Source organism: Hippopotamus amphibius, chromosome 13, assembly GCF_030028045.1.
Source record: "Hippopotamus amphibius kiboko isolate mHipAmp2 chromosome 13, mHipAmp2.hap2, whole genome shotgun sequence".
Classification (NCBI taxonomy): Eukaryota; Metazoa; Chordata; class Mammalia; order Artiodactyla; family Hippopotamidae; genus Hippopotamus; species Hippopotamus amphibius.
The window spans coordinates 35,376,639-35,397,534 of record NC_080198.1 but is presented as its reverse complement, the minus strand read 5'-3'; the positions used below and the strand labels follow the sequence as shown (position 1 = coordinate 35,397,534).

Here is a 20,896-nt window from a genome sequence, read left to right as displayed (position 1 = left end):
TAGCAAAAATCCTAAGTGAAAAATCCTGTTAGTGGCTACCATGCAAAACCTAGGAAGAGATAAAATCAGGGAGGTTTTAAGCTACCTCAATGAAGAATCATGGTGATCTACACATTTCAGAAAATAAGAGGCCATCTCGCTTGATGAAGGTTAAAGAAAAGAGAAAGTACTGGCAACTCCATGAAGGAGCATTTAGAATAATATACGTTTAACCTCCAGGGGAGTTGCGTATGTGCAATGAAGAGCAGTCCTGTTTTTTTTTTGGCTGTGTTGGTGCAGCTTGTGGGATCTTACTTCCCTAACCAGGGATTGAACCTGGTCCCAGCAAGGAAAACCCCAAGTGCTAACCACTGGACAGCCAGGGAATTCCCTGAAGAGCAGTCTTAAGATGGTAAATGAGAGGAAGATATGTCAAAGTCCCTTCACTATTCCTCCTCCAATACAAACATTTGTAATTAATTACAATGGCTTAATATTTAAGTTTTTACTTACTCTAAGTCCTAAGAATTCTGAGAGCTGTATCACACTAAGGCTATTACGAACACCAACTCTCAAAAAATCCCTATACACTTTGTAAAAAAGAGTCACGGTTTGCCCTAACTTTATACGGATTTAGACAGAACAGACTTTTAAATCTTGATTAAAGCACTTGCCTACTATCCATCAAAATCACAAAAATAACATTAGGTAAAGGACCACATTACGTGTACAGCTTCACAGAATGAATGTGGAGGTTCTAGACTTTTCTCTTAGAATATCATTCGTTACGCATGCAAAGTTTTACTTAAAATTTACTAAAATCACATATAGATTCCATGTAGTGCTTAAAGAGATATGAATGTTACAGAACATCTCTGGGATGAAGCAAAACAACAACAACTAAGCACAAACTCAGCTCTCACAGTTAGCTAGCACCCAGAATTTAAATTATAGCCTCAGACTTATTCCTGCTAACTCCAAGGATAATGTGCTTGGGTATTCTCAACACCTACAAAGAACAGAGAACCCAAACTTATAAATGACAATCTATAACAAATCTGCAGATACTTATCAAACTGATGTTAATCAAAGACGGTGTGAGGAGGAAAGCGCAGAAGGGGAAATAAAGGATGGGGATGACAAGCCCCAGCACAGCAGAAGGTGGAATTCGGAGCCACGTTGTGTAGTTGCTGCCCATTCTTCTTCTTCTTCTTCTTTTTTTTGCTTTTGATGACACTCAACTATATTCCTTCTGCTAGCAAATCTTCCTAGAACTACGCTGTGCAATATAGTGGTCACATGTGGTTGTTTAAATGAAAATGAAATAAAACTTAAAGTCTAGTTTTATTGTGTCACATTCCAAGTTCTCAACAGTCACATGTGACTAGCGGCTACCACAGGAGACAGCACAGATGAAATAACATTTCACCATCACAGAAAGTGCTATTGGACAGCACTGCTCTAGATTTCCCTGTTGCTCTGATGTATAGGACAATGGAAGGTGGTCCAGCTCCTATCAGACACCACTGGCTCAACATGTATCCTTGGAAAGGAGGCAGACTGGATGTCCTAAAAGTTGATCCTTCAGAGGAAGCATGCACAAGACTCTCAGATAACCTCATCCACCAGAGGGCAGACAGCAGTAGCAAGAAGGACTATAATCCTGCAGCCTGAGGAACGAAAACCACAATCACAGAAAGACAGACAAAATGAAAAGGCAGAGGACTTTGTACCAGGTGAAGGAACAGGATAAAACCCTAGGAAAACAACTAAATGAAGTGGAGACAGGCAACCTTCCAGAAAAAGAATTCAGAATAATGATAGTGAAGATGATGCAGGACCTTGGAAAAAGACTGGCTGCAAAGATTGAAAAGATGCAAGAAATGTTTAACAAAGACCTAGAAGAATTAAAGAACAAACAAACAGAGATAAACAATACAATAACTGAAATGAAAAATACACTAGAAGGAATCAATAGCAGAATAACTGAGGCAAAAGAACGGATAAGTGAGCTGGAAGGCAGAATGGTGGAAAACACTGCCGTGGAACAGAATAAAGAAAAAAGAATGAAAAGAAATAAAGACAGCCTAAGAGACCTCTGGGACAACATTAAGCGCACCAACATTTGCATTACAGGGGTCCCTGAAGGAGAAGAGAGAGAGAAAGGACCCGAGAAGATATTGGAGGAGATTATAGTTGAAAACTTCCCTAACATGGGAAAGGAAATAACCACGCAAGTCCAGGAAGCACAGAGAGTTCCAGGCAGGATAAATCCAAGGAGAAATATGCCAAGACACATAGCAATCAAACTGACAAAAATTAAAGACAAAGAAAAATTATTGAAAGCAACAAGGGAAAAATGACAAATAACATACAAGGGAACTCCCATAAGGTTAACAGCCGATCTCTCAGAAGAAACTCTGCAAGCCAGAAGGGAGTGGCATGATATACTTAAAGTGATGAAAAGGAAGAACCTACAACCAAGTATACTCTACTCAGCAAGGATCTCATTCAGATTTGACGGAGAAATTAAAAGCTTTACAGACAAGCAACAGCTAAGAGAATTCAGCACCACCAAACCAGCCTTACAACAAATGCTAAAGGAACTTCTCCAAGTGGGAAACACAAGATTAGAAAAGGACCTACAAAAACAAACCCAAAACAATTAAGAAAATGGTAATAGGAACATACCTATCAATAATTACCTTGAATGTAAATGGATTAAATGCTCGGAAACAAAAGATACAGACTGGCTAAATGGATACAAAAACAAGACCCATATACAAACTGTCTACAAGAGACCCATTTCAGACCTAGGAACACACACAGACGGAAAGTGAGGGGATGGAAAAAGATATTCCATGCAAATGGAAATCAAAAGAAAGCTGGAGCAGTGATACTCATATTAGATAAAACAGACTTTGAAATAGAGAACGTTGCAAGACACAAGGAAGGACACTACATAATGATCGAGGGATCAATCCAAGAAGATGGCATAACAATTATAAATATATATGCATCCAATATAGAAGCACCTCAACACATAAGTCAAATGCCAACAACTATAAAAGAGGAAACTGACAATAACACAATAATACTGGGGGACTTTAACACCCCACTTACACCAATGGACAGATCATCCGGACAGAAAATTAATAAGGAAACACAAGCTTTAAATGACACAATAGACCAGATAGAATTAATTGGTATTTATAGGACATTCCATCCAAACACAGCAGATTACACTTTCTTCTTAAGTGCACACGGAACATTCTCCAGGATAGATCACATCTTGCATCACAAATCAAGCCTCAGTAAATTTAAGAAAACTGAAACTGTATCAAGCATCTTTCACAACCACATCACTATGAAATTAGAAATAAATTACAGAAAAAAAAGTAAAAAAACACAAAGACGTGGAGACTAAACAACACGCTACTAAATAACCAAGAGATAGCCGAAGAAATCAAAGAATAAAAAAATACCTAGAGACAAGTGACAACAAAAACACAATGATCCAAAACCTACAGGATGCAGCAAAAGCAGTTCAAAGAGGGAAGTTTATAGCAATACAATCCTACCTCAAGAAACAACAAAAATCCCAAATAAACAATCTAACCTTACACCTAAAGAACTAGAGAAAGAAGAACAAACAAAAGCCAAAGTTAGTAGAAATCATAAAGATCAGACCAGAAATAATTGAAACAGAAACAAAGAAAACACTACCAAGATCAATAAAACTAAAAGCTGGTTCTTTGAGAAGATAAACAAAACTGATAAACCTTTAGCCAGATTCATCAAGAAAAAGAGGAAGAGGACTCAAAACAATAAAATTAAAAATGAAACAGGAAAAGTAACAACTGACACCACAGAAATAAAAAGCATCATGAGAGATTACTACAAACAACTACATGCCAATAAAACGGACAACCCGAAAGAAATGGACAAATTCTTAGAAAGATATAATCTTAGTTCTAAAACTGAATCAGGAAGAAAGAGAAATATGAACAGATCAATCACAAGTAATGAAATTGAAACTGTGATTAAAAATCTTCCAACAAACAAAAGTCCAGGATCAGATGGATTCATAGGTGAACTCCATCAAACCTTTAGAGAAGAGCTAACACCCATTCTTGTCAAACTCCTCCAAAAAATTGCAGAGGAAGGAACACTTCCAAATTCATTCTACAAGGCCACCACCACCATGATACCAAAACCAGACAAAGATACTACAAAAAAAAAAAAAAAAACAAACCAATATCACTGATGAATATAGATGCAAAAATCCTCAACAAAATACTAGCCAAAAGAATCCAACAACACATCAAAAGGATCATACACCATGACCAAGTGGGATTTAGCCCAGGGATGCAAGGATTCTTCAATATACACAAATCAATCAATGTGATACACCACATTAACAAACTGAAGAATAAAAATCGTATGATAATCTCAATAGATGCAGAAAAAGCTGACAAAATTCAACACCCATTTACAATAAAAATTCTCCAGGAAGTGGGCATAGAGGGAACCTACCTCTCAACATAATAAAGGCCATAAATGACAAACCCACAGCAAACATCACTCTCAACGGTGAAAATCTGAAAGCATTCCCTCTAAGATCAGGAACAAGACAAGGATGGCCACGCTGGTCACTACTATTCAACACAGTTTTGGAAGTCCTTGCCACAGCAATCAGAGAAGAAAAAGAAGTAAAAGGAATCCAAATTGGAAAAGAAGAAGTAAAACTGTCACTGTTTGCAGATCACATGATACTATACATAGAAAATCCTAAAGATGCCACCAGAAAACTACTTGAGCTAATCAATGAATTTGGTAAAGTTGCAGGATACAAAATTAACACATAGAAATCTCTTGCATTCCTATACACAAATGACGAAAGATCAGAAGGAGAAATTAAGGAAACAATCCCATTCACCATTGCAACAAAAAGAATAAAATACCTAGGAATAAGCTTATCTAAGGAGATAAAAGACTTGTACTCAGAAAACTATAAGACACTGATGAAAGAAATCAAAGATACAGAAACAGATGGAGAGACATACCATGTTCTTGGATTGGAAGAATCAATATTGTGAAAATGCCTATACTACCCAAAGGAATCTACAGATTCAATGCAATCCCTATCGAATTACCAATGGCAGTTTTTACAGAACTAGAACAAAAAATCCTAAAATTTGTATGGAAACACAAAAGACCCCGAATAGGCAAAGCAATCTTAGGAGAAAAAAAAGCAAAACCAAACAAACAAAAAAACCGGAGTTGGAGGAATCAGACTCCCTGACTTCAAACTATACTACAAAGCTACAGTAATCAAGACAAGATGGTACTGGCACAAATACAGAAATATAGATGGAACAGGAAAGAAAGCCAAGAGATAAGCCAATGCACCTGTGGTTAACTAACCTATGACAAAGGATGCAAGGATAGACAATGGAGAAAAGGCAGCCTCTTCAATAAGTGGTGCTGGGAAAAAAGGACAGCTACATGTAAAAGAATGAAATTAGAACACTTCCTAAACACCACACACAAAAATAAACTCAAAATGGATTAAAGACCCAAATGTAAGGCCAGACACTATAAACTCTTAGAGGGAAACACAGGAAGAACACACTTTGACATAAATCACAGTAAGATCTTTTTTGACCCACCTCCTGGAGTAATGCAAATAAAAACAAAAATAAACAAGTGGGACCTAATGAAACTTAAAAGCTTTTGCACAGCAAAGGAAACCATAAACAAGATGAAAAGACAACCCTCAGAATGGGAGAAAATATTTGCAAATGAATAAACAAAGGATTAATCTCCAAAATATATAAAAGGTTCATGCAGCTCAATATCAAATCAAAACAAAACAGTAACCAACACAATCAAAAAATGGGCAGAAGAACTAAATAGGCATTTCTCCAAAGAAGACATACAGATGGCCAAGAGGCACATGAAAAGCTGCTCAACATCACTAATTATTAGAGAAATGCAAATCAAAACTATAATGAGGTATCACCTCACACGGGTTAGAACGGGCATCACCAGAAAATCTACAAACAATAAATGCTGGAGAGGGTGTGGAGACAAGGGAACGTTCTTGCACTGTTGGTGGGAATGTAAATTGATACAGCCACTATGGAGAACAGTATGGAGGTTCCTTGAAAAACTAAAAATGGGATTGCCATATGACCCAGCAATCCCACTACCGGGCATATACACAGAGAACACCATAATTCAAAAAGACACATGCACCCCAATGTTCACTGCAGCACTATTTACAATAGTCAGGTCATGGAAGCAACCTAAATGTCCATCAACAGACGAAGGGATAAAGAAGATGAGGTACATATATACAATGGGATATTACTCAGTCATAAAAGGAACGAAATTGGGTCATTTGTAGAGACATGGATGGACCTAGAGACTGTCATACAGAGTGAAGTCAGTCAGAAAGAGAAAAGCAAATATCGTATATTAATGCATATATGTGGAATCTAGAAAGATAGTACAGATCAACTGGTTTGTAAGGCAGAAATAGACACACAGATGTAGAGAGCAAACATATGGACACCAAGTGTGGAAAGCAGGGCGGGGAGAGGGGCGGAGATTGGGGTGAGATAAATTGGGAGATTGGGATTGCCATATATACATGAATATGTATAAAATAACTGACTAAGAAAAAATATCAAATTGTACCCTTTAAATATATGCAGTTTATTGTATGTCAATCATATCTCAATGAAAACTTTTAATAGGGAAAAAAAAGGAAAAAATAAAATAAAATAAAATAAAATAAAATAAAATAAAATAAAATAAAAGTTGACCCTTCAAAACTCCAGTGTGCTGTGAGCCAGACCTCAGCCTATTCCTTATATTCCCGTGTGCCAGATAACTGTCAACAGTAAATTTTAAAAGTGGGGAAAGGTGCAACATTACTGACTTAACAAAGCAAGGCTTATGTTAGAAAATTCTAACTTGGAAGAAGGCTGCAGGCAAGTGACTGGGCTGGTTGAGGGTGTGCCTTCATTTGAACTAATCTAGTTAATTAGACTGAATTTTAAAAGACTGAGGGAGAAAAGAAACTAAGGGAAAAAAATCAAACAATTAAAAAGGAACCTTTCAACATCTGTAAGACTGTCACCATCTTTTCCAAGCAAAGAGTACAAAAGACAAATTTCTAGTCCATTTTCTTAATGAAAGGCAGCCTTAATTTCCATATTATTTTTCTATTTTATTTTTTTGGCCATGCCACGCAGCATGTGGGATCTTTAGTTCCCCGACCAGGGATCAAACTCATGCCCCCTGCAGTAGAAGTGTGGAGTTTTTATCACTGGACCATCAGGGAAGTCCCTCCAGGTTATTTTTAAGAAGGCCAAATAAACTAATTTTCTATAACCTACTCGTGTACAAAGCTTCCAAAGTTTGTATCAAATAAAAACACCATAAAACTTTACTGATCCAATGAGGAAAACAGAAGTTACAAATGCAAAACAACAAAACATACATTGTTAGGCAACCTTATTCCTAGAATCCAGCAAGTACAAGGATTTTAATTACTACTGTATGGAAGATTAGTTATCTGCCATGAAAACATCATTAAACACCAGCTCACTCTGACTTTGCCCATTTAAGATATTTTACTTGCTTCTTGACTGTATCTGGGTACACTACAAAACCTAACACACTGTTAAGAGTCACAAAACAACATATTTTATAACATTACTTATTTCCCACTATTGTTAATGATATTGTGGTGGTTCAAGTATTTTGTCTGGCTGAATTCCCAATGATCATTTTAACATTTTTGAAACAGAAAAGGGGAACCAAGATGAACCATCTCTCAGGTATTGTTTCAGCTAATGAGTTCTCTAAGAGTTGACTATGCTTATTCTGGAGGTTTAACTACAGATACAAAATTTAAATGCAGATAAACTGTTGTGATCAAAATATCAATAAGAGGGACTTCCTAGGTGGCGCAGTGGTAAAGAATCCACCTGCCAATGCAGGGGACATGGGTTTGAGCCCTGCTCTGGGAAGATCCCACATGCCACAGAGCAACTAACCCCATGTGCCACAACTATTGAGCCTGTGCTCTAGAGCCCATGAGCCACAACTACTGAGCCCATGTGCCACAACTATTGAAACCCACACGCCTAGGGCCCGTGCTCCACAACAAGAGAAGCCACGGCAATGAGGAGCCTGCGCACCACAATGAAGAATAGCCCCCGCTCGTAGGAACTAGAGAAAGCCCATGTGCAGCAACAAAGACCAAACGCAGCCAATAAGTAAATAAAATAAATAAATAAATTTAAAAAAAATATCAATAAGAGGTATAGGAAGAGAAATTTTTGCACAGTTTTAAGAAAAATGAACAGTTAAATTCTGAGCTGGATGACTTTTTATAATCCATAATCTGACACACAAGTGCCTAGCTGGGACACCTTTTATTTGCCTCTTTACTGCAGTACAAAGGGTATCATTTGTAGTTAATCAAATTTATTTCTCACTTTTATATAGGAGTGATATTTAAGCACACTCTAGACATGTGAAAAACATTTTTACGTTTATTAGCCCTACCATTTTAGAAAGGAAGATACATGTGCAGGCTCAATCACAAGAAAATAGATTTATGGTGAGTAATGTATAAGATATCTTACCTGATCTGTTGTAGTGATATGGGCATTTTAATTTGCTGATAATAATCAGGGTATTTCTTCTTTGAAGGCAAATGGAAAAAAGGTTCAGCTATTAGCTGCCCTTGGTTATTCCGACAGCTCCTAACTGTGTCATAAAGCTGATAAAAAGGATTTGAAACATCCATAAATGAAGTAATGCTCTCTGCTTCTGACTCTCCTTCTTCATAACGTGCAGCTACAAAAACATAAAAGATATTTATGAAGGGGAAGAAACAAACATTTTTAAAAGCTCTTTTAACAACTTTCCAGACTATGCTATATGTGTTTGAGAACACTTGTTTTAAAAGAATAGTCTCTAGCCTTCATAAAGATGCTGGTAGTAATGCCTAGTAAAATCGCATGTTTACTTAGAGAAATGTTATGTAGAAATAGAATAGAATGTTACATAGTAAAAGTTACACTGTCTTTAAAGGTTACAAAATAATTTCTCTGCCATCTTCTGAGACTCCTTATTTATGTGTGCTTGGACAAGAAAAGGAGCAAGTAGCCATTCCCAGATCTCAGAACTAAAGTGACAGCATGTAGCTCAGCACAGTATAAATGTAGACAGGGCTGATATTGACAGATCTGATTTAGCTTTAAGTCTCTTTGACTTTGCCCCACTGATCTATAGCATCCCTCAGGAATTGTTTTCCTTTACTGAGAAAATTTTTAGGTAGAAGCTAATCATAAAAACACCGAGACTCGGGCTTCCTAGGTGGCGCAGTGGTTGGGAATCTGCCTGCCAATGCAGAGGTCACGGGTTCAATCCCAGCTCCAGGAAGATCCCACATGCCACGGAGCAACTAAGCCCGTGTGCCAAAAAAAAAAAACACCGAGACAAACAAAACATGTAATCACTTTCATAGAAATACAAAATGTACAGCTCATTTCTGTGAACTCTTAAACACTATATAAAGACCAGATTTAAATTTTTTCTTGATGCATCAGGATATTCAAAATCACTTTGTGCGTCCACTTAAGTATGATAATCACTTATTAAGTACTTATTTATTAAGAGCTTGATAAGCACCACCCTCAGGTAATCCTAACATCACCACACAGAACAAGTATTGTCATTTCTTTTCCAAATGAGAAAACTGGGCACGAGAAGCTGATGACTTGCCCAAGGTCAGCTAGTCTGTCAAGCAGTCTAGAAGGGATTTGGATTTAGAGTCACAGATCTAGAAGGAAAGACAGAATTTGAAGCTACATAGTCTTTTCTGACTCCACTACCTTGAATCTTTTCATAAAGCAGCTCTTGCACGTCTGAATTTAGACCTAGGGCTATGTTTTATTGCTACTGTAAACTGTATCTTTTAAAAAAATTACATCAGTGTATGCTGACTACTACTTTGACCAAGAGGTAACAACATTCTTAACTTTGTTTCTTATGGTAGAGGGAATGCTACAAATATTTCTCCAATGAAAATGGAGATGCCCTTTATCAAGTTAGGAAAGATCCCCTTCTATTCCTAATTTGCTAAGCTTTTATCATGAATAGGAATTAAAGTATTAATCAAATGCATTTGCTGAGCCAATATTATGGTTTTGCTCCTGTAATCTACTAATGTAGTGAATAATACTTTTATCTTTTCTAACATTGAACTAATCTAGTATTCCTGGAATAAATCCAATTGTGTTATCATATATTATCTTTCACATATACTGCTAGACACAGTGTGCTTATATTTTGTTTGGTTTTGGTTTTATATCATATTCATAGAATGAATTTGGGAGCTCTTTTTTTTTATTCACTACAGGAGTTTATATATAATTCTGTTCCTTGAATGTCTGGCCTGGTATTTTCTATGCAAAAATATTTGTAATTAGCAATTTAATTTCTTTAATGGTGATATGACTAACCAGCCTTTTTATTCTTGAATCAGTTTTTTGGCATTTATCATTTTCTAGGAATTTGTCCATTTCTTCTAAATAGTCAAATTTATTTGCATTATGCTGTCCTTACAGTCTCTTTTTATTATTTGTATGCTCCCCCTTTCCCCTAATATTTTTTATTTGTGCCTTCTGTTTCTTTCTTGATAATCTCACAACAGGTATACCTGTTTTATTAACAGCTGTACAAAAACTTATCACTTTACTGATCTTTTCCATTACAGCTTTCCTTTCTAATGTAACTTCTGCGCTTAGCTTTATCTTCTTTTCTCTAATATCTCTGCTTTTCTTATTATTTACTTATGTTGGACGCTTATTAGTACATTGACTTTCAGCTGCTTTTCTTTCTAAATAGAGGAAGTCAGACCTATAAATTTCCCTCCGAAGTATCACTTTAGCTGCCCCTGCACTGTTCTGATATGTATTCTTTTCACTATTGCTATTGTTCAATTTCAAGTAATAAAATGTCTATTATAATTACTCCTTTTAAAAACTTAATCTTTTCATTATTAGTTCCTATCATAGCTGCATTGTGCTCAGAAATATGGTCTGTATAATACCCGATCTTTCAAATTTGTTGGAATTTGTTTCATGGCTAAATACACGGTCAATTTTTGTAATATTCCTTGTAAACCAGGGAAGAACATGTATTCTCTAGTTGTAGAATACTTGTCTATTACAACCATCTTGTTGTGGTAGGCTGAATAATAGGCCCCCATATATGTCCATGTCCTAATCCATAGAACCTATGAATATTACCTTATATGGCAAAAAAACCTTTGCAGATATGATTGAGAAGAATTTTGAGTTTGGAAGATTATTCTGAATTAATCTCTGGGCACTAAACACAACCAGAAGGGTCCTTATGAAAGGCAGGCAAAAAGGTCAAAGGAGGAGGGAGATGGGGTGACAGATGCAGACACTGGAGTGCTGCGTTCTGAGTGTAGAGGAAGGGGCCATAAGCCAAGAAATACAGGTAGCCTTTAGAAAGTGGAAAAGGCAAGGAAGTGTATTATCCCCTAAAGCCTCCAGAAGGAACACTAGCCTGACAACAACCTGATTTTAGACTTCTGGCCTCCAGAACTGAAGAGAATAAACTTGTGTGGTTTTAAGCCACTAAGTTTGTGGTAATTTGTTTTGTTTTAGCAGCAATAGGAAACAAATACACTTGTGAGGAAATGTATTCAAATCTTCTCTGTCTTCATTGTTCTGGCTGTTTATCTAGCAATTGAGAGAAGCAGGCTCCCACTCTAAGGGCAATGTTTTCATTTTCTCTGAGAAGTTCAATCTGCTTGTTTTATGTATTTTGAGCCCTTTTATAATTTATTTTCCTAATGCAATAAATCTTTTATCATTATGAGGTGAGTCCATTTTATCTTTGGAAATGCACCGTTTGAAAGTCCATTTTAACAGAAGTCAATGTAACTACCCTTTGGTTATTATCTGCCAGGTGTATCTTTTTCCATCCTTTTCCATCCAACTTTCCCGCATGTAGTTATATGTTAAAGATGTGTCTCTTGTAACTAGCACATAACTTGATATTTTAAATATCCAATCTAGAACTGTCTTAGTTGGCAAATTTGGGCCACTAACACTGATTTCTGATACAATTTTTGGAGTTATTTCTGTCTTTCTATTTATCCCACTTTCTGTTTCCCTTTGCCTTCTTGCCTTATTTTGTATTGGTGGGAGAGGACTGAAAGTTTTGTCTGTTTTTCTTTTTCTACTGTCCACCTCATTCCTCTTCTTATAATGACTGCAAGTGGGTGCTCTTCTCCACCTCCTTCCCACCCACCTCAGGGATACGCAGTGTGGTTGCCTCTAAAAACAAATCACCTCAAGGTGCCACGCTTTGAATTCTTATGCCTTCTTTTCATCAGCTCTTTCTTATTGCTCAAAGATCACGAGTTATCCTTTCTTTGCTATTTTCACTGTACCTACCCCTAAGTTGTTTCCAGAAGCAAGGAACAGAAAACCTAATATGTTAAAACCTCGACTAAATTAAGGACAAACAGGTTCTGAATAACAGCCTGAAGGATCTACTACATACAAAGTTGGTTGTCATCTACTTCATTTTCTTAATACCTGAGGTTACTAAACAAGAATCCTCTTTGACAAAGGTACTATTTACTAGGGGAAAAAAAACAATAAATGCTTTTTAAGAATTTTGTAAGTGGTATGGTCTTCCTTCAATCTGTTATGCTACTGTAAGGTTAATGAAGTAACCAAATGTTAGAAGGAAACCTAAACATAATGTGTATGTCACTTTTATAGTTAGCACAAAACAAAGCTAACGAAAAGATAAATTTCTTTCAATTTTTGATAAGGCCCGATTTAAGTAAAAAAAGTTTAATTCTGTAGATGAGTGTCAAAAAACTAAATTCATACTCTAGTGGTCTCTAGTAATTATGAATTTCTATAGATTTAGTAGAAAATAAGATATAGCTAGAAAAATCTTTTGCGTCACATCTGATTATAAACTCAAGAGTAATTTCATAAAACAAATTTTATCTCTATGTATAAAAAATATCTACAGTAAAATAAAAAAATACTATATCACACTTAGGAGGAAGACAGACAATGAAATCAAATATACCTCTACAGCTGTTCTTTATTACTATTTTACAAAATGTGTATTTTTACACAGATTTCTAGTGCCCAGTGACCTTTGTTTCACTTGTTTAAATGAGAATTTACCATGCTGCTCTGATCATAATTTATAGCTATCTTTAAATCATAAGCTCTAGGTGAGAAGAAATTATAGTCTACTGAAAATATAAGCCAATGACCTGGAAATCTAAGATGATGTGAATGTCTCTCTGAGATTTCCTGATGGTGTCACTAGTACTCACTGTTTATCATCATAAGTTTAAACCAGAATCTGCTAAGGCTATCAAACCTATTATTTTTGCACAAGTTTTACTTAGATACATGCTTTAATACAAAATAAAGTAGTAATAAATTAGTTCTTGGTAAGTTTGTCAGTCAAGACTGCAATCAAAATGTAACAAAACAGACAAATGCCCAGCTAGACCAAAGTAACTACAATTTTTCTTAACCAGAGGATCCACTGAGATGGCACTTAACTAGTCACAACTTAATGCCTACCTGCTAAAGCAGCATCCTCTTCACTTTCTGAGCCATACTGAAGTGCCATGGTAATTGCAGATAAACGACCCCCTTGGACTGCCCTTTTATTACTACAAAGAAAAACAAGCAATTCGAAGGCAGGAAAGATGTTATAATAATTTGGTTACTGTACAGGAAATAGGAACTGTTAACAAGGCATTCACATCAAAGAAAGAGTTTCTATTCAACTGCCTCCTCAATTTACTTTGTATTTTTTATATTCCCCACAATCAATCTTAACCAAGATAACTAATTTTTTTCTCTTAGAAAAGAGGGAGTGGTGGTAGAAAACCTAAAGCAGACTACTTGCAATTTGTTTTTTATTTAAATGCAGCACTGCTCCTTTTTTTTAATGAAAAATATTCATTCATAATTGCTGCTTATTTCTAAAGATGCTCATATTTTACAATGAAAACAAATTCTATTATGAACACAAAATCTTTCAGTATTTTACCACACATTTTACTGCTAATATTAAATACTACCTGACAACTTCCGCTTAAGCGTTATCTCAGAGGTGAGGTCAGGCCTATTGTACCTTCTCATAATAACCCAACTACATCCAAAAATATTACTTCAAGATAGTCTTCAGGAAAACGCTAGCATGCTTATCCTCATAATCATGGGTCAGCTCTCAGAATACACACACTCTCTCTTACCGGTAGTACTTGCTAGTGGGATTTCTCTCCTCACCAAGGCTGCCTTTACTGTGTGAAGGACCTGTCAGCCTGGCTGTAGCCAAATTTGATGGAGTCCTATCCAGAGACAAGGTTAAAAAAAAACTCAGGAAACTGACAGCTGAAATCAGAATGTTGAATAAACAAAAAGGAAACAACCATTTTCTTTTTCTTTTACTAAAAAGAAGTACTCAGGGACTTCCCTGGCGGTCCAGTGGTTAAGACTCTGCTCTTCTACTGCAGGGGGTGCGGGTTCCATCCCTGGTCAGGGAACTAGGATCCCACATGCAGCATGGCACAGCAGAAAAAACAAAGTAAAAAACAACTCAAATATTTTTGAGCCTCTACTGTGCAAGAGTCTTTGCTCCAAAATCTGGGACTCTGCAGAAAAGAATAAACCAGGGCTGATCCCAGACAGCTTACGGTCACTGCAGTGACCACAAGATGTAGTAACACAGTAAATGTCAGGGCCAGAAGAAAGCTTCAAACGCAGCCACTCAATCTTTCCATTTCAGGTAGGAGGAAATGGAATTCCAGAAGTAAGACTTGTTCAAAGTCACAGTCCTAGGACAAGGTAAGCTAGGATGAGACTACATCTCTTGACACCTGGCTGAATATCCTTACTGCAAATATAAATATATACTACTATATATTATATACAAATATCATAATATTACAGGCATACATTGTTTTATCGCACTTTGCTTTTATTAAACTTCGCAAATACTGCATTTTTTTTTTTTTTACAAATTAAAGGTTTGTGGCAACCGTGAATCAAGCAAGTCTATCGGCACTATTTTTCCAACAGCATTTGCTCACTTCACATCTTCGTGTCACAGTTTGGTAATTCTTACAATATTTCAAGCCTTTCCATTATTATTATATTTGCTGTGATGATCTGTGATCAGTGATCTCTGCTGTTACTATTCTAATTATTTGGGGTACCATGAACCACGCCCATATGAGACAGCGAACTTAATAAGTGTTGCATGTGTTCTGACTGCTCTATCAACCAGCCATTCCCTCATCTTTCTCCCTCTCCTCAGGCCTCCCTATTTCCTGAGACACAACAATACTGAAATCAGGCCAATTAATAACCCTACACTGGCCTCTAAGCATTCAAGGGAAAGGAAGCGTTGCATGTTTTTCAGTTACAATCAAAAGCTACAAATGATTAAGCTCAGTGAGGAAGGCATGTTGAAAGCTGAGATAGGCCAGAAACTAGGCCTCCTGCACCAGTCAGCCAAGTTACGAAAGCAAAGGAAAAGTTCTTGAAGGAAATTAAAAGTGCTAATCCAGTGAACACAGCAATTATAACACAGTAAAACAGCTTTATTGCTGATATGAAGAAACTGTTAGAAGGTCAAACCAAACACAACATTCCCTTAAGCCAATGCCTAATCCAGAGCAAGGCCCTTGCTCTTTTCAATTTTATGAAGGCTGAGAGAAGTGAGAAAGCTGCAGAATAAAAGTCAGAAGCTAGCAGACACTGGTTCATGAAGTTTAAGGAAAGAAGTCATCTCTATAAAATAAAAGTGCAAGTGCAACAAGTACTGACGTAGAAGCTGTAGCAAGTTATCCAGAAGATCTAGCTAAGATTATTAATAAAAGTAGCTATAACTAAACAACAGATTTTCAACGTAGATGAAACAGACTTATAGAAGAAGATGCCATCTAAGGCTTTCACAACTAGAGATGAGATGTCAACGAGTGATTTTAAAGTTTCAAAGGACAGGCTGACTCTTGTTAGGGCTAATGTAGCTGGTGACTTTAAGTTGAAGCCAGTACTCATTCACTATTCTGAAAAATCCTAGTGCCCTTAAGAATTAAATCTACTCTACCTGTGCTCAATAAATGGAACAACAGCCTGGATGACAGCACATCTACTTACATAGTTTACTGAATATTTTAAGACTGCTGTTGAGACCTACTGCTCAGAAAAAAAGATTTTCTTTCTTCTTTCTTTCTTTCATTTATTTATTTAGCTGCATCAGGTCTTCCTTGTGGCACACGGGCTCCAGAGCTTGCAGGCTCAGTAGTTGTGGCGCTGAGGCTCTCTAGTTGTGGCACACAGGCTTAGTTCCCCTGCAGCATGTGGGATCTTAGTTCCCTGACCAGGGATCGAACCCGTGGTCCCTGCATTGGAAGGCGCATTCATAACCACTGGATCACCAGGGAAGTCCCAAAAAGATTTTCAAAATAGTAATGCTCACTGAAAATGCACATGGTCACCCAAGAGCTCTAACGGAGATGTAAGAGATAATGTTGTTTTCATGTTTACTGATACAATATTCATTCTGTAGCCCATGGACCAAGGAGTAATTTCAACTTTCAAGTCTTATTATTTAAGAAATACATTTCATAAGGCTATATGTGCCATAGACAGTGATTCCTCGGATGGATCTGGGCAAATTCAATTGAAACCTTTCGGGAAAGGATTCATTATTCTAGATGCCACTAAGAACCTTTGTGATTCATGGAAAGAACATAAACATTAACAGGAGTTTAGAAGAAGTGGATTCCAACCCTCATGGGTGACTCTGAGGGGTTTAAGATGTCAGTGGAGGAAGTAACTACAGATAGGGTGGAAACAGCAAGAGAACTAGAATTAGAAGTATAGCCTGAAGATGTGACTGAACTGCTACAATCTCATGATAAAACTTTAACAGTTGAGGAGTTGCTTCACATGGATGTGCAAAGAAAGTACTTTTTTGAGATGGAATCTACTCCTGATGAAGATGCTATGAAGACTGTTGACACAACAACAAAGGATTTAGAATATTACATAAACGTAGTTGATAAAGCAGCATTAGGACTTGAGAGGACTGACTCCAATTTTGAAAGAAGTTCTTTCGTGGGCAAAATGCTATCAAATAGCATCACACGCTACAGGCAAATCGTTAGTGAAAAGAAGAGTGAACTGATACGGCAAACTTCACTGTTGTCTTATTTTAAGAAACTGGCACAGCCACCTCAACTTTCAGCAACCACCACCCTGATGAGTCAGCGGCCATCAACAGAGGCAAGACCCTCCACCACCAAAAAGAATACAACTTGCTGAAGGCTCAGATGATGGTTAGCATTTTCAGTAATAAAGTATTCTTAAATTAAGGTATATACACTGTTTTTTTTTAGACCTAATGTTACTGCCTACTTAACTACAGTATAGTGTGAAATATAACTTTTATATGCACTGGGAAACCAAAAAACTTGCGTGACTCACTTCACTGTGATATTCGCTTTATTGCAGTAGTCTGGAAATGAACCCGCAGTATCTCCAAGGCATGCCTCTACATATATTTATTATATATAGTATATGTTATATGTGTAATATACATTATACACAATATGATATACAAATATATATATGTATTTGTATACGGCAATAAAAGTATACAGCAGTGTTGAGTCTTAAAAACTGTTTCTTTTTAAATAAAGCCCTTCAGCTGCAATAAAGGGACGGGGTAAGAGTTAACTCTACTCTCCTCAGAATCATATTATTACCTGTAAATATAATCTTAAAATGCAACATAAATCTTGTTTTCCACTATACTGATTTCACTAGCTAGAAAATTTGGCAAATAATACAAGCACAAGGATTTTAGACATTTTTTTTAACCTACCTCATTCGAAGGCTTGACTTAGTCATTTCATGGTGTTCAATTTCTGCCTTTTTCATATAAAATATTTTTTTAATAGAATTTGCATCCTGTTAAGATAAAGTTACTTGGCTTAGAAAAAGCACAGAAAAAACAGGCAGTTTAAAATGCCCTCAATCATGTACTGGACACTTTCTATGGCACTCCTTCAATCTGGAGTAGCCTGCCATTCAATATCCACAAAGCTGCATCCTCTAACCTTTCCACAAGCTTCTAAAACTTCTCCAGAATTAAATACAAGTTGAAAAGCCTCCTAGCTCTTTCACAATTAGTCAGATAAGAGACAAAGATCTAGGGCTGAACAGGGAAAAACAGGGGTGAAAATACAATGAACTCTACCTGTGTACACAAACCTAAAAACTGAAACAAAGGTACACGTCTAAGATTAAAGACTAGGCACATAAACTTAGGATGAATAAACTTGCTTAAATTAATAGCACATCAAATCCAAAGTTTCCCTTCTCTCCAAAATTTAGTTTAGGAAAATTAATCAGACCAAAAAGTAAAATTCTTAAGTGCATCAACAAGCAATTGGTACTATACTATTAAAATGTCCTATCAAGGATTAAGAATACAAGGACTTCATTCCTGATTTTCACTCAAAGTTTCTTAAAAGATGCAAGATAAAAGTTAAAATTAACTACCAAAAGCAACTGAGTCAGCATTCTGTAAATCTAAATGATTTTACTCCCAAAAGATTTTCTGAGCATCCTTTGCTAAGTTCCTAATGATATATTGCTAATTCAAAAAATTTCTACAAACAACTGTTCATTACAGTTCATTGTGTAGAAGGATTACAGAACTTCAAGGAGAGAACTGCAAAGCAAGGAAACAGTCATTTTACATTGCATACTATATGGCATAGATTGTTTTTTATATCAATGAGGTTTAAATGCAGGACTACATCAATATTTAACTACAAAGAGGATCAAAAATGAACCCTGTCTGGCCCAAAGAGAGACATATAGATGAATGGATTAGAACCAAGAATCCAGAAATAAACCCATACATCTATAGTAAACTGATTTTCAATGGGTTGCCAAGACAATTCAATGGGGAAAGAATAGTGTTTACAACATAATGCGCTGGGACAAATGAATGTCCCATGGCAAAGGAATGTGGACTCCTACCTCACATATTTAAAAATTAATTCAAAATGGCTCAAAGATCTACATGTAAGAGCTAAAACTACACAATTCTTAGAAGAAAACACAGGTATAAATCTTTGAGGCCTTGGATTAGGTAATGACTTCTTAGATAAGACACGAAAAGCACAAGCAATCTAAGAAAAAAGAGACAAACTGGACCTACCCAAATTAAAAACTTTATTGAAATTGAAGACTTTTTTTTTTTTGGCTGCACCATGAGGCATGCAGGACCTTAGTTCCCCAACTGGGGATGGAAGCCATGCCCCTGGCAGTGGAAGCACAGTGTCCTAACCACTGGACTACCAGGGAATTTCCGTCACCAGGGAATTCCCAAAATTAAACTTTTGTGTGTCAAAGGATACAATCATGAAAATGAAAAGACAATCTATAGAATGGGGGAAAATATTTGTAAATCATATGTCTAATGTCCAGACTATATAAAGAATTCTAACAACTCAACAATAAAAAGACAGATAACCCAATTAAAAAATGGGCTAAAGATCTGAACAGACATTTTTTTCAGAGAAGACATATGAATGGCCAATGTGCACATGAAAAGATGTTTAACATCACTACTCATTAGAAAATGCTAAGCAGGAAGTTCCCTGGTGGCCTAGTGGTTGAGATTCCGGGCTTTTATTGCCATAGCCCGACTTCAACCCCTGGTGGGGGAGCTAAGATTATGCAAGCAGCATGATGAGCCAAAAAAAACCCCCAAAAACAAAAACAACAAAAAACGAATCAAAACAATAATGAGATAGCACTTAATACTCACTAGAATTGGCTATAATAAAAACGAAACCAAAAATAGAAACAAGCATTGGTGAGGATGTGGAGAAATTACACTTGCACATTGCTAATGGGAATGCTGGTGCAGTGGCTTTAAAACCAATCTGGTGGTTCCTCAAAAAAGTTAAAAATATAGTTACCATGTTGCCCAGCAATTCCATTCCCAGGTATGTGCTCAAGAAAAATGAAAACATATGACCACATAAAAACTTACACATGAACGTTCATAGCAGCTTTATTTATAATAGCCTCAAAGTGGAAGCAACCCAATGCCTAGTGATAGATGAATGGGTTAATAAAACATAATACATACATTTAATTGAATACTATTTGGCAATTATATTCCAATAAAAAAATACTATTTGGGAATAAAAAGAAATACATACTACAAAATGAATACCTTGAAAACATGATGCTAAGTGAAAGAAGCCAGTTACAAAGGACCACAAACTGTATGGTTCCATTTATATGAAATATTGAGAATAGGCAAATTCACAGAGACAAAGTAGATTGGTGGTTGCCGAGGGTTAGGAAGGTTGGGAGGTAATAGAGAGTGACTGCTAATTCATTGTAATGATGGCTACACAACTTGGTGAATATACTAAAAGCTATTAAATTATACACTTTGGGTAAAATGTATGGTATGTGAATTTTCTGTCATTCAAATTGTTATATAAAAATATTGGCCTCTACTCTTACCAATGAAAGCAACAACAACAACAAAACTAACCTTGAATACTTGAGACCCAGGCTCATTGTAAGTTTTGGCATTTTTTGCTAGGAGATCTATATCTTTGGCCATTGCATGAATACTCTTGTAGCTTCCATTCTACAGTAAACAACAAAATACAGCAGTTCCTCTTATAGAGAGTTAAGCAACATGACCTTTTTAAAAAAAAAAAACCACACGTGTTTTTAAACTGTCTCTACATTCT

The 20,896-nt window shown here is 36.3% G+C and overlaps 1 protein-coding gene across 15 annotated transcripts in view; it reads right to left on the bottom strand.

The window, feature by feature from the left end:
* PBRM1 (polybromo 1) overlaps window positions 1-20,896 on the bottom strand; it is a 119,035-nt gene that overhangs the window by 65,038 nt on the left and 33,101 nt on the right. For all 15 annotated transcript variants that reach the window (XM_057704931.1, XM_057704928.1, XM_057704926.1 and 12 more), the window contains 5 exons: window positions 20,692-20,790; window positions 17,989-18,074; window positions 14,348-14,443; window positions 13,668-13,759; window positions 8,646-8,859 (listed from right to left, as the gene is read on the bottom strand). In XM_057704931.1, the coding sequence (XP_057560914.1) occupies window positions 8,646-8,859; window positions 13,668-13,759; window positions 14,348-14,443; window positions 17,989-18,074; window positions 20,692-20,790 (587 nt within the window). The remainder of the gene's footprint in view (window positions 1-8,645; window positions 8,860-13,667; window positions 13,760-14,347; window positions 14,444-17,988; window positions 18,075-20,691; window positions 20,791-20,896) is intronic.